This window comes from Neoarius graeffei, chromosome 25, assembly GCF_027579695.1.
Source record: "Neoarius graeffei isolate fNeoGra1 chromosome 25, fNeoGra1.pri, whole genome shotgun sequence".
In the NCBI taxonomy this organism is placed as follows: Eukaryota; Metazoa; Chordata; class Actinopteri; order Siluriformes; family Ariidae; genus Neoarius; species Neoarius graeffei.
This window is the reverse complement of record NC_083593.1, coordinates 22,352,432-22,366,419: the sequence shown is the minus strand read 5'-3', so window position 1 is coordinate 22,366,419 and position 13,988 is coordinate 22,352,432. Positions and strand designations below refer to the sequence as shown.

General features: G+C 39.9%; 1 protein-coding gene across 4 annotated transcripts in view; it reads right to left on the bottom strand.

Annotated features, from left to right (window-relative positions):
- Window positions 1-220: 220 nt before the first annotated feature.
- The window catches only part of nsun5 (NOP2/Sun RNA methyltransferase 5), a 62,052-nt gene continuing 48,284 nt past the window's right edge, over window positions 221-13,988 (bottom strand). For all 4 annotated transcript variants that reach the window (XM_060909007.1, XM_060909008.1, XM_060909009.1 and 1 more), the window contains 3 exons: window positions 6,432-6,639; window positions 553-705; window positions 221-411 (listed from right to left, as the gene is read on the bottom strand). In XM_060909007.1, the coding sequence (XP_060764990.1) occupies window positions 282-411; window positions 553-705; window positions 6,432-6,639 (491 nt within the window). In that variant the 3' untranslated portion in view covers window positions 221-281. The remainder of the gene's footprint in view (window positions 412-552; window positions 706-6,431; window positions 6,640-13,988) is intronic.

Sequence of the window (13,988 nt, the reverse complement as noted above, 5' to 3'; positions counted from 1 at the left end):
CAGAAATATAGAAAATTCTAAAGGGTTCACAAACTTTCAAGCACCACTGTATGAACTGTGAAGCTCTTCATAAACTATCCAACCATTTAAAACCAACCTTTTTTATTTGAACCACCACCCTAAGGTATCTCTCACGACTATTTCATTTCTGTCATGAAGTGGTGCATTATCCCCCTACTCCAAGGATGAGACTAAATCAAAATTAAGATTCTCCTTCAAAGACTTTTTAAACAGGTTTTATGAGACACTAAAAAAATTCAATGGTTATAAAAGTGAACATTTTAAGATGTCTGCTTTTTGGATTTCTTTCTATTCCTTCGCCTTTTCTTTGCTGTAGGAGGCTGAAGTTGTTCGTCCACAGATACTTCTATTGGCTCCTCTTCATCAGAAGACTCACTTATGGAAGGCGGCCTGTGATAAAGTTGTGATCATCAGATTCATTTTCATCATTAAAAACACACTGAAAGTTTTCACAAAAAATAAACACGATTCGAAACATCTGAGCTTGCCAATTAAAGTTGTTTTGCAGCCACAGGTTCACAGCTGACTTACTGTTCATCAAGGCTTTCCCTCTTTGGAGTAGCCTGCCTTTCCAGCATGGCTACGAAGAAGCCGTGAGTGAAGGTTTTTGTAGTGCTGGCTCTGAGACACTGCGTCAGTGGGTCATGACCCCGTTCAGGCCACTCAGGAAGAAGATGAATTAGTCTGTAGAAAGACACCGAATCGCTGTCAGTTTCCAAATAAATGTGAATTTTAAGCATATGACAAGTCAAAGAAAATTTGCATGTATCTGATTAAAAGTCTTTCCAAAAAAGGACACCAGACAGACATTGCATCAAGGCTAGAAAAGCTCATAAATCTACAGGTGTTGGAAAAGGAAGAGGTACTAATATTGTTGCTAGTTTGGAAATAACTTTGGGGAGAGATTACTCTCAGTGACAAATGTGCATCATGATCCATTAGTATGACCCTTTTGTGTTTAATCAAATGGCCCTTCGGTACTTATTGTTAATTATTTGTTGGCAACCAAAAATGATGGGAAAATGTTGAGTACATTAATTGAATGGCACTTTCAAAAAGCCTCCAAGACACTTGTACAATCTAAAGCCTTCATATTATCAGGCAACCAAAGAGAGATGATAACAGTGACAACATTTATTGAGCTGTGGCTGAGCCAATGCATCACTGTAGGTTTTTTTTGTAGATTTTTTTGTGATCTAGCACAACAGGAAAAAGAAACAATAACCATTCATGTGACTGCACCTTTGTGGAATGGAACTATTCTGCTGAGATTAGTGTTTGACCCTAGATTGGAAAAAAGGCTTAAGTGACAAATAATACATTAGGCTACGATCACACTACAGCTTGCAATGTTTTGCCGATGAAAATGAGCCATTTGGTGGTGATGCTTACCTGAGCTTCAGGAAGTATTCCCAAATCCATCTGTGAGTATTCACTGCTTAGTTTCCCGACAAAAAACATCGCCACCAAATTTCAGTGCGTGCACTGAAATTTTTCGCAACATTTTTGGCCACTCATGAGGCAGAGACACCCAAAAAAATAAAATAAAAAATAAAAATACCCAACCCCACCCCACACACAACTCGCGAAGCTCGGAGAACATTCGCCGTGTATCGTATGATTGGTGCCGATGCTACCAATAGACCTTCTCGGACTCAAATCACATTATTCTCCTAGTTCTGGTTGAGTGTACACAGTGCATGTTTTGGCTGCCACTTCTCACCGGAGCGTTTCAATTTTGTGTAGTTTGATGTTTGTTTTTTGTTTGTGTGTTTTTGCCCACTGGTTGTAGTGTAGCTCCGGACCCACTTTTGGTATCTGTTCCCTCCAGGCCTTGGTCCACCATGGGTGATGCCTGTGCTCCTCGCTATGGACTGCAGAGAGCTCACTGCTCTTTTTAACAGCAGGGTTGTGCAGCGGTGCTCCTGTGCTTGGTGTAGTGTTCCGAGTGACATTGCCTGGTGGTGTCGCATTGGCTGTGCAGGTGGTTTGGGACATACCAGCGCTCTGTGTGGTGGTGCTTCTGTGCTCACTTTGTGGATCCATGGTGTGTTCCGAGTGGTGATGCCTGGCAGCATCGCGGCGGCTGTGCAGGATTCATCTTCGTGCGCCTGGTAGGACTGTGTTAGCTACGCCATTGGAATTACATCCTGATCCTCTTTTGGTGGATCCCCACCCCCAATTGTAAAGCGACCTTGGGTGTGAGAAAGGTGCTATAAAAATTGAACTGACTATCATCATCATCTGAAATGGGTAAACACAAATCCAAAATGGCGGTCACTAATAGCGCTACTAGTGCAGCCAGTTTGGACAAAACAAAACTCAGTAAAATGACAGTGTCCACGATTACTATCGCAAATCTTTTAAAACGTGGTAAACATCCAAATCTAAAATAAATACAAATTTCACTGGCTCAGCAAGACGAAGGTTTCAATGCTATAGCACACACAACTACCAAACAATGCAAATTTGTCTGTAAATTGAATAAAGTATTTTATTGCTCGGAAAAGAAAGAAATGATAGACTACTATTAGTTGAACTGTTACTGCAGCAATAAGCTGCACAATAATGTACCATTTTGAGCTATATCTCAGACTCTGTAGTTCATGAATACAGATAAACCATACAAACATGAGGCGTGTCGACATTTGTTTACCCATTTCAAACCACGCGACCACAGCACTCCAATGGAGCGGAGAAGGTCCATTTTTCATCGCCAAGTATTCGCAAACCCATCACGAGCTGTCGTGTGACTGTAGCCTTATTTAGCACAATAATATTAAAATCATACCCTGATGCTGGATATAATCAGAAACAACAGTTTGTTGTTTAGTAGCAGTAAGTGAAGACTGTTGTTGTTATCCTTAATTACCCATATCCTTAATTGGTCGCATAAATGTCCTGAAAATGAATCTTACCTAAACTGTTGTATCTATTCCAGAATATCCCCATACCACCTCCAAAGCACCTTTTCAAAAGACTTAACAACCTATTTACTAACTTTATCCGGAACAGCAGACGTCCCAGACTCCGCCTTTCACTTCTGTACTTGCCACATGATAGAGGAGGGCTTCAGTGTCCCAACTTGTAATGGTATTATTGGGCTACTCAGCTCAGAACCATTATGCTCTACTTCTCTTCACAAGGTATCCCATCTTGGGTCAACATGGAATCAAATGCAATCACACCTGGCCTGCTCCTAAATCTATACTTATATTCGGCTGATCTCAAAGATCTTAGGAAAAATTGTCTTAACCCAATAGTTCTTAGTATGATTAATGTTTGGTATGTAGTTAAGAGATATTTTGGCATACCGAATGACCCGTCTGGTTATAGCTCCATTTGGGGTAATACAAATTTTATAGCAGGGCGGTTGGATGCAGGCTTTAAGATTTGGGCAGAGAAAGGGATAAAGTCCATAGCAGATCTGTATTCTTCCAACAAGCTTTTGTCCTTTGAGGAAATTGTTAATACATTTAATATATCTAAAAAACACTTCTTTAAATATTTACAAATAAGAAATTTTATTTTTGTGTCTCAAAGGAATTCTTTAGATATACCAATTCCAAACATATTAGAGAAGGAAATGGTAAAAGATTGCTATAATAGAGGTTTAATTTCTCAGTTTTATGGCATTATACAGGGATGAGAGTGGGTGGTCACCAAAAAAGCAGAAAACAAGATGGCGCCCGAAGCCGGGGGTCTGGGAGGGATACCCCCCCAGGAAAATTTTGAAAAATAAGGCCTTACAAACCACTTTTCCTGCAATCTGAGCTGTAGTAGATAAAAAATCTGTTGTCTTTATATATTTACATGAAAATGTGTTTCAAATCAATAGGAGTATTGTTTGAATTCAAAATAAAATCACATTCTACATTCAAGGGTATGGTTATAATTTATGATCAACAAAAATGACAAACTAAATTCACATTAAACGCAAGTTTTATTAATTATCAATGTTCATATATTAAATAAAATTTCTTAGGGAGAAAAGGTCAGTCACCCTATGTCCTCATTAGTTGCATATGATTTCAAAGTCTTTTGAAATATTTAAGTTTTCCAAACTGTCAGCATTAATTCAGATTTACTGACCATCATATACATGTTCAATGTATTAAATCAAACGAATGCTAAGTTTATGGGACAATGTCTATGTACACTTTATACAATTATTTATAGTTCACAGTCACTTCTCATTTTCATTTAATCATTTCGACTTCTTCAGCCTTTTGGCCAAAGACAAAAGCTTGTCAGTCCTCTCTCTGTTTTTTATACCAGCATCGATTTCACGTACCTTCGCTTCGTCTCGCTTGTCAATTGTATTCGGCATTTTGAGTAAAAAAGCCAATACGAAAGAGAAACGTATTTTTGAAGCGCAGCGACGATGAACATGTGCAAGTTTCGATAAAATAGAACAGATGCGGGTACTTTTGTAAGAACTGTTATGATTGGCTTTTGTTCTCTCCCACACTCTTGTAAGAACTGTTATGATTGGCTTTTGTTCTCTCCCACACTCTTGTAAGAACTGTTATGATTGGCTATCATGCTCTCGCCAGCGATGTTTTGGCCAATTACATTGTAGATAACGTATTCTACCGCGAGACTTAGTGAGACTAAAGATGGCGAAAATGTAAACATGTAACATCGTCGTACGCTTGAGTATCACGAAGGAACATACCCCAACCCCCCTCAATGAAAAAAAAAAACATCTCAACAGATTTGGCATATCATCAATTTTTGCTCAGAAAAAGCGGAAATCCGCCAAAAAGCGGAAAACTCTCATCCCTGATTATAATGTCAGGATCACAAGAATCATCACTTCATAAATTAGAAGCTTGGAGGGAAGACTTAAAAGAAGACTCGTCTATGAATGATTGGATGGAGGCATGTAAGAAAGCTCAAACCCAAACAGTAAGTGTTAGATTGAAATTGTTACAATATAAATGGTTGATGCAGACTTATGTGACTCCGACTATGCTACATAAATACAATGAAAACATTCCTGATACCAGCATAAAATGTAACAAACTCAAAGGCGATCTTTATCATTGCATATGGGAGTGTGAACACAAATACATTCTGGAGGGGGTTAAAGGACATGATTAATAAAATTATAATATCAGCCTAGCGTTATCAGCTAAAACACATGTTCTACATTTATATCCTCTTGAATCTCCATTGAGAAGAAGGGAATATATTTTCATTGATATGTGCTTGTTACAAGCAAAATGTTTAATTGCTTTATTTTGGAAGAAAACAAAAGTGCCAAGTGTAAGAGACTGGTTGAAAGAAATGGCAATGAATGTGGCCATGGAAAAAAATAACCTATATAGTGAAAGGTAAATGTAGGAGATTTGAAGAAGTCTGGAGCCCATTCTTATCCTTTCTTGAAGATGGTGGAGTTAATGGGATGTCAGATGTGATGAGTGAAAGCTAAAGCCATTTAATGAGAAGCTATTTTTGTTTTTGTTTGTTTTAGTTTAGTTTTTCTTTGAAGTTGCTGACATTTGTTTGTTTGTGTTTTACTGTTAGTGTCTTCTTTTCATGTTATTTTCTTGGAACACATACATTTATTGTCAATGTTTAGATGTATGTACACTACCGTTCAAAAGTTTGGGGTCACCCAGACAATTTTGTGTTTTCCATGAAAAGTCACACTTTTATTTACCACCATACGTTGTAAAATGAATAGAAAATATAGTCAAGACAGTTTTCTGGCCATTTTGAGCATTTAATCGACCCCACAAATGTGATGCTCCAGAAACTCAATCTGCTCAAAGGAAGGTCAGTTTTATAGCTTCTCTAAAGAGCTCAACTGTTTTCAGCTGTACTAACATGATTGTACAAGGGTTTTCTAATCATCCATTAGCCTTCTGAGGCAATGAGCAAACACATTGTACCATTAGAACACTGGAGTGAGAGTTGCTGGAAATGGGCCTCTATACACCCATGTAGATATTGCACCAAAAACCAGACATTTGCAGCTAGAATAGTCATTTACCACATTAGCAATGTATAGAGTGGATTTCTGATTAGTTTAAAGTGATCTTCATTGAAAAGAACAGTGCTTTTTTTTTCAAAAATAAGGACATTTCAAAGTGACCCCAAACTTTTGAATGGTAGTGTATGTATGTATGTAGTCTATGTATGTAGGTTAAAACTTAATAAAAAATATTTTGGGAAAAAAATATTAAAATCATACCCTGATGCTGGATATAATAATCAGAAACAACAGTTTGTTGTTTAGTAGCAGTGAGTGAAGACTGGTTGCTATTACGTTTTGTCACTTTGGTCAATCTTTGCATCTTTAAGATTTTGACACACATCATCATCTTCACTCGCTCCTACTAATCATTCAGAATATCCTGGCTGACTGAAAACCTTCACAGAATTTTGTATGTCTGGTTTACCTAAAATCAGGATTTTTCTCAAGACAGACAGACACGACTTCCTCATTCTCCTGTGGATGGATGGAGCAGGTGGAGTAGACAAGGCGCTGGAGCTTTGGGAACTTCAGTGCATGGTTCAGGCAGTGCAGCTGAAATGCAGCTAGTGCTTTCAGACGCTCAGGGTCCTGCTCCTGATCTTCTGAGCCACCATCATGCAGACACACCATTCCTGCAACCACGGAGGTAAAAGTGACTGACCTGGAAACATCTTTGATCATTTACTCTGCTACTAAAGATCTGAAAAAACCTTGGGCTCAAGAATAATTGTTATACAAAGAGTACAAATTGTTACATAAAAAGAGTCTTCACAAACCTGTTAAAATTGTAAATTTTTGTAATGCAAAATAAATCACGTCAGATTTTTCTCCACCTTTAATGCGATATAGCAACCAACAACACTCAGGTAACAAACTAAATGTTCTAGGACAAAGAAAAAAAATCTTACAATAAACTGGCTGCACAAGTATGCACACTTATAACGTGGCATGTGACTGTGCTCAGAACGAACCAATCACATTCAAACTCGTGTTGAAAACTGATCATATGCCAAATCAGTGAAATTTTTATTAACCCCAAATAAAGATCAGACAAGTCTATAGATCAGGAGAGGGGTACAAAATAATTTCTGAAACATGAGAGGTACCATGGAACACCATGAAGGGCATAATCAACAAGTGGAGAAAACGAGACATCACAGTGACCAACGTGCCCCTTGAAATTTAATAAAAGGACAAGATGAAAATTTAGCAGGAAGGTTACCATTAAAAGTAACATTAGCTAGGATTTTTGCCTAAAAGGAGATGATACGCAAAACCTTTATTTTTAAATACATTTCTGAGTGGATAGTATCTACATCCTTGACTCTTGTATGCTGCATAATTGGGAATAAAAAATATATACATTTGAGAGTTAAAAATCGACCGCAAAGTTGGTATTCGAGCTGCCCCGCTGAGCCAGCCAGCCCTGGGTGGGTGACGTCACAGCAGGAACCGGTGCTATAGACCAAAGCCAGACTTGGCAGGTGAGAGTGGTTTCAGTGGCGTCTTCGTTCGGATTTATTGGAGATTCTTCAGATTCCTCAGATAGTAATACATCAGACTGTAATAGTCCTGAAATTGGAGTGTGTGTACATGCTACTGCTATACACGTAGAACCGTATCAGTTTGAACCATCGGAAAGTGAATCCGATAGTAACACGGAGGCCTCCACCTTACGAAATAAAGCCAGAGAACTGGATGGAATTGAACTGACAGTCTCATGTGACTCTCATTAAAACAGGATAGGTGTTATAACTTATGCACCATACATGTACATGCATGCATTTTCACTGATAAAACATAAAAGGCTAATTAAATAACCAGATGAACTGAGACAATCACATTCTGAAGCAAATTAAATAATCTTATACCAGTAACTTAAATACACAATACAAGTTACATGCATTAATCTAAATGCAGGTAAACAACAAGTGGTGGTGGTGGTGTTATGTAACCAAATGAGAGTCACATCTTACCCGTCTGTGTTCTCGCTTCTTGAATGCCGAGCCTGTGGCCGATTTGTTTGTTTTGAAACAACAATCTGACTTTCAGTTCTTCGTTCATTCGCTTCTTCCACGCAGGGGCGAGATATTGCTGCTGAGGTAAGCATATCCAGTGGAGAAATCTAACGACTGGTCCACTCATTCTCCATACTGAGTACTCCGCCATTACTGCTCGGCTCACACTCTGGGAGAACTGGTGCAACCGAACTTTTTTCTTTTCTTTTCCTTTAATTGTTGGTACTGCACCCTTTTTCAATACGGGCTTATAGCCAACGCTCCTCAACAGATCAGAGGTTTTGTACGAGTCATCAGTAAAATGTAAAAAGAGGAGCGACCACTTCGTAGGTGCCCAATCCATGAATTTCTCGCAAAACGCGTACAAATCTTTGTAGTTTGAACATTCTTGGGCCATGACTGCAACATAAATCCAGCTTCTATCGTGTTGCTGCACCCACCAGCAACACATCTACATGGCATGGTGATAAATTAGCTCAAAATGGAGGATCGGAGTTGAAGTCAGCTCTGTGTTTTAGTATAGCGGAAATGGCGAGGAGACCAACAGACTTCCTGCTGTGACATCACAGATGTCAAGGTCATTCACTCAGACCGCTACCTATATGAATCACTTTAATCGTAAAAATTACTATATTAGATTTATTGTTGACGCTTAAAACTATTCCTGTGCCATTCTTGAGGTCTCGAGGAATTTATAAACAAAAAGTGAGGCCATGGTTCTGCATATCTCCTTTAAAATATGAGCTTCAAAATCATTTTGATGGCACATTGGCTTGTGATGGGGAGAATGGCTCATTTTCCATTCCAAGTCTGTGCCCAGTTCACCAGTTATAGCACTATTTAACTCTGGTGGTGCATCCCTGAGATTTTTCTCACTAGAACTGCGTAGCACTGGCAGCTTCCAAATTTGGGAAGCCTGTATATCTTTGAAGCATATAAGAAACAGCTAAATCCATATTCTCAGTATGGACATCATAGCAGCCGAGGTGAAGAGACCAAAGAAGATGCTGTCGGAGGAAGCCAGAAAGAGAGGGGAAAAAGTCATCTATTCTCAGTCCTGTCTCAGGCTAGCATGCAAATAAATAAAGTCTCATGCCAAATAAGACTTGAAAGCTTGCAACTTTGCACACCCATCTCCGCTAGCTTGTAATAGATTACACTGGATGCATCATCATTCTTGGTAAACTTGGCTGCCCACCAAAGTTCACCAGAATCATCAGGAAGCTATACACAGATGTACACGCAAGACTCATCGTTGACTGTGATCTCACCCAGTCCTTTGGATACAACAGTGGGGTCAAGCAGGGGTGCAAATTAGCACCAACACTTTTTGGAATCTACGCTACAGTCTTACTCTGGCTTGCTTTCAAGAAAATCAAGCACACTTGTAGTGTCCAGATCAGACTCCGTTATGATGGGGATCTTTTTGATCTACGTAGACTTAAAGCCAAATTTACAGTCCTCACAGAGTTGATCAGAGAAGCTCAGTATGCTGATGACATCACAACATTCAGTGACACACTAGAGGGCCTGCAGTCGCTTTTGACGTCCTACCATGTAGCAGCAAAGAGAATGGACCTGTTCATCAATACTGCTAAAACAGAGACCATGTGTATTGGAAACACTGCTGAGTTCTTCGTAGACGGTATCAAGTTAGCCAATGTCACTCGCTTCAAGTACCTCAGCAGCTGTCACCAGTGACTGCTTTATGGAGGGGGAACTCGCATCCCGTATTCAAGCAACATCTTGTGCATTTGGCCGCTTAAGGAATAGAGTGCTTGACTCGCATGATCTCACAGTTTCGACCAAAATTATTATGTACCTCTTCTGATGTATGGTAGCGAAACATGGACTTGATATCAGCATGAAGTCAGGCAGCTCCATACAATACAACAGCGCCATCTACATCTCATCCTGAACATCAAATGGGATCATTTCATCAGCAATGAAGAGGTGCTACAGTGCGCAAACGTCGAAGATATAGAACTAAAGCTGGTGAGAAACCGTCTCCGCTGGCCAGGGCACGTCTGTCGTATGGACAATGACAGACTGGCAAAAGAACTCTTGTACTGAGAGTTGGCGCATGGTTCTCATCCAGTAGGTCGACCCAAGCTCCGTTTCAAGGACACCTGTAAAAGTGCTCTAAAATGTGGCCATGTCCTTGATAAACGGCAGTCAACAGTGAACAGAACGGAGTGGAAAAGACTGATTAGCGTTGTCTGCATTGAGTATAACACGAAATGGGATCAAGGAATACAAAAGGAGAAGGGTGAAACGGAGAGAAAAGAGAACTTTATCTGTGGTTTTTACCCATCTGCGGGTTATGGCGTGTGTATGTATACATGTCCAATGTGCCATTGCAACCAGATGTTTACATACAGTTTAGAAAAAGACAAACTTTTTTTAACCCCCCATGTCGGACAGTAAAATTGAGGAAACCTTCCCTGTTTTAGGCCAGTTAGGATCCCCAACTTTTTTTATTTATAAAATGTCAAAATAAATCAGAGAGAAAATTTTTAATTACTTTCATCAAAGTCAGAAGTTTACATACACTAAGTTGACTGTGACTTTAAACAGCTTGGAGCATTCCATATCATGTTGTTTTGGCATTAGAAGCTTCTGATAGACATCATTTGAGTTAACTGGAGGCAAACCTGTGGATGTATTTTAAGGCACACCTTCAAACACAAGGGCTTCTTTGCATGACATCATGGGAAAGTCAAAAGAAAATCAACCAAAACATCAGAAAAGAACTGTGGATCTTTACAAGTCTGGTTCATCCTTGGGTACAATTTTCAGATGCCTGAAGATCCCACGTTCATCTGTTCAAACAATAATATGCAAGTATAAACACCATGGGAGCACACAGCCATCATACCACTCAGGAAGGAGATGGCTTCTGTGTCCCAGAGATGAATATGCTTTGGTGCGAAATGTGCAAATGAACCCCAAAACAGTGAAAGACCTTGTAAAGATGCTGGCTGAAACCGTTAAGAGTATTATTATCCACAGTAAAATGAGTTCTGTACCGACATGAGCTGAAAGGCCACTCAGCGAGGAGAAAGCCACTGCTCCAAAACCACCATAAAAAGGCCAGATTACAGTTTGCAGCTGCACATGGGAACAAAGATCTCAATTTTTGGAGACATGTCCTGTGGGCTGATGAAACAAATATTGAACTGTTTGGTCATAATGATCATTGTTATGTTTGGAGGAGAAAGGGGGAAGCTTGCAAGCCTCAGAACACCATCCTAACAATGAAATATGGGGGTGGCAGCATCATGCTGTGGGGCTGCTTTGCTGCAGGAGGGACTGGTGCACTTTACAAAATAGACAGCGTCATAAGGAAAGAAAATTATGTAGATATATTGAAGCAACATCTCAAGACATCAGCCAAAAAGTTAAAGCTTGGGTGTGGATGGGTCTTCCAAATGGACAATGACCCCAAGCATACCTCTAAATTAGTTGCAAAAGTGGCTTAAAGCATATACACAGAACCATGGCCTCACTTTTGTTTATAAATGCCTTGAGACCTCAAGAATGGCACAGGAATAGTTTTAAGCGTTAACAATAAATCTAATATAGTAATTTTTACGATTAAAGTGATTTATATAGGTAGCGGTCTGAGTGAATGACCTTGACGTCCGTAACGTCACAACAGGAAGTCTACCGGTCTCATCGCCATTTCCGCTATACTAAAAAACAGAGCTGACTGCAACTCCGATCCTCCATTTTGAGTCAATTTATCACCATGCCACGCAGATGTGTTGTTGGCCGGTACAGCAACACAACAGAAGCTGGATTTACAATGGTGCTTGAAAGTTTGTGAACCCTTTAGAATTTTCTATATTTCTGCATAAATATGGCCTAAAACATCATCAGATTTTCACACAAGTCCTAAAAGTAGATGAAGAGAACCCAGTTAAACAAATGAGACAAAAATATTATACTTGGTAATTTATTTATTGAGGAAAATGACCCAATATTACATATCTGTGAGTGGCAAAAGTATGTGAACCTTTGCTTTCAGTATCTGGTGTGACCCCCCTTGTGCAGCAATAACTGCAACTAAACGTTTGCGGTAACTGTTGATCAGTCCTGCACACCGGCTTGGAGGAATTTTAGCCCATTCCTCCATACAGAACAGCTTCAACTCTCGGATGTTGGTGGGTTTCCTCACATGAACTTCTCGCTTCAGGTCCTTCCACAACATTTCCATTGGATTAAGGTCAGGACTTTGACTTGGCCATTCCAAAACATTCTTTATTCTTCTTTAACCATTCTTTGGTAGAACGACTTGTGTGCTTAGGGTCATTGTCTTGCTGCATGACCCACCTTCTCTTGAGATTCAGTTCATGGACAGATGTCCTGATATTTTCCTTTAGAATTTGCTGGTATAATTCAGAATTCATTGTTCCATCAATGAAGGCAAGCCATCCTGGCCCAGATGCAGCAAAATAGGCCCAAACCATGATACTACCACCACCATGTTTCACAGATGGGATAAGGTTCTTATGCTGGAATGCAGTGTTTTCCTTTCTCCAAACAGAATGCTTCTCATTTAAACCAAAAGGTTCTATTTTGGTCTCATCTTTCCACAAAACATTTTTCCAACAGCCTTCTGGCTTGTCCACATGATCTTTAGCAAACTGCAGACAAGCAGCAATGTTCTTTTTGGAGAGCAGTGGCTTTCTCCTTGCAACCCTGCCATGCACACCATTGTTGTTCAGTGTTCTCCTGATAGTGGACTCATGAACATTAACATTAGCCAGTGTGAGAGAGGCCTTCAGTTGCTCAGAAGTTACCCTGGGGTCCTTTGTGACCTCGCCGACTATTGCACGCCTTGCTCTTGGAGTGATCTTTGTTGGTTGGCCACTCCTGGGGAGGGTAACAATGGTCTTGAATTTCCTCCATTTGTACACAATCTGTCTGACTGTGGAGTGGTGGAGTCCAAACTCTTTAGAGATGGTTTTGTAATCTTTTCCAGCCTGATGAGAATCAACAACTCTTTTTCTGAGGTCCTCAGAAATCTCCTGTGTTCATGCCATGATACACTTCCACAAACATGTGTTGTGAAGATCAGACTTTGATAGATCCCCGTTCTTTAAATAAAACAGGATGCATACTCACACCTGATTGTCATCCCACTGATTGAAAACACCTGACTCTAATTTCACTTTCAAATTAACTACTAATCCTAGAGGTTCACATACTTTTGCCATTCACAGATATGTAATATTGGATCATTTTCCCTGATAAATAAATGACCAAGTATGATATTTGTGTCTCATTTGTTTAACTGGGTTCTCTTTATTTACTTTTAGGACTTGTGTGAAAATCTGATGTTTAAGGTCATATTTATGCAGAAATATAGAAAATTCTAAAGGGTTCACAAACTTTCAAGCGCCACTGTATGTTGCAGGCATAGCCCAAGGATGTTCAAACTGCAAAGATCTGGACGTGTTTTGTGAGAAGTTCACGGGCACATTGGGCGACTACAAAGTGGTCTCTTCTCTGCACATTTTACTGAAGACTCGTACGAGACCTCTGACCTGCTGAGGAGCGTTGGCTATAAGCCCGTACTGAAAGAGGATGCAGTACCAACAATTAAAAGAAAACTACAAGTTTTTTTTTTTTAAAGGAAAGTGAGTTCAGTTGCACCAGTCCTTCTGGAGTGAGCCGAAGGTTGTTGCTAAAACCCGGAACGGGACGGGACATATCGCTCAGGCAGTGACCTCCCCGCAGTTGCTGCTAAAACCGGTGACATCCCATTTCATCCCGGGTTTTAGTAATTGCCTGAGCCCAGCAGTAATGGCGGAATTCACAGTAAAAAGAAAAGTGAATGAGTGGAGCAGCCGTCTTGTTTCTAAACTGGATATTGCTGCCATCTCGCCCTTACATGGAAGAAGTGAGTGAACGGAGAACTGAACAAACAACTGAAAGTTGATTATTTCAAAAACAAA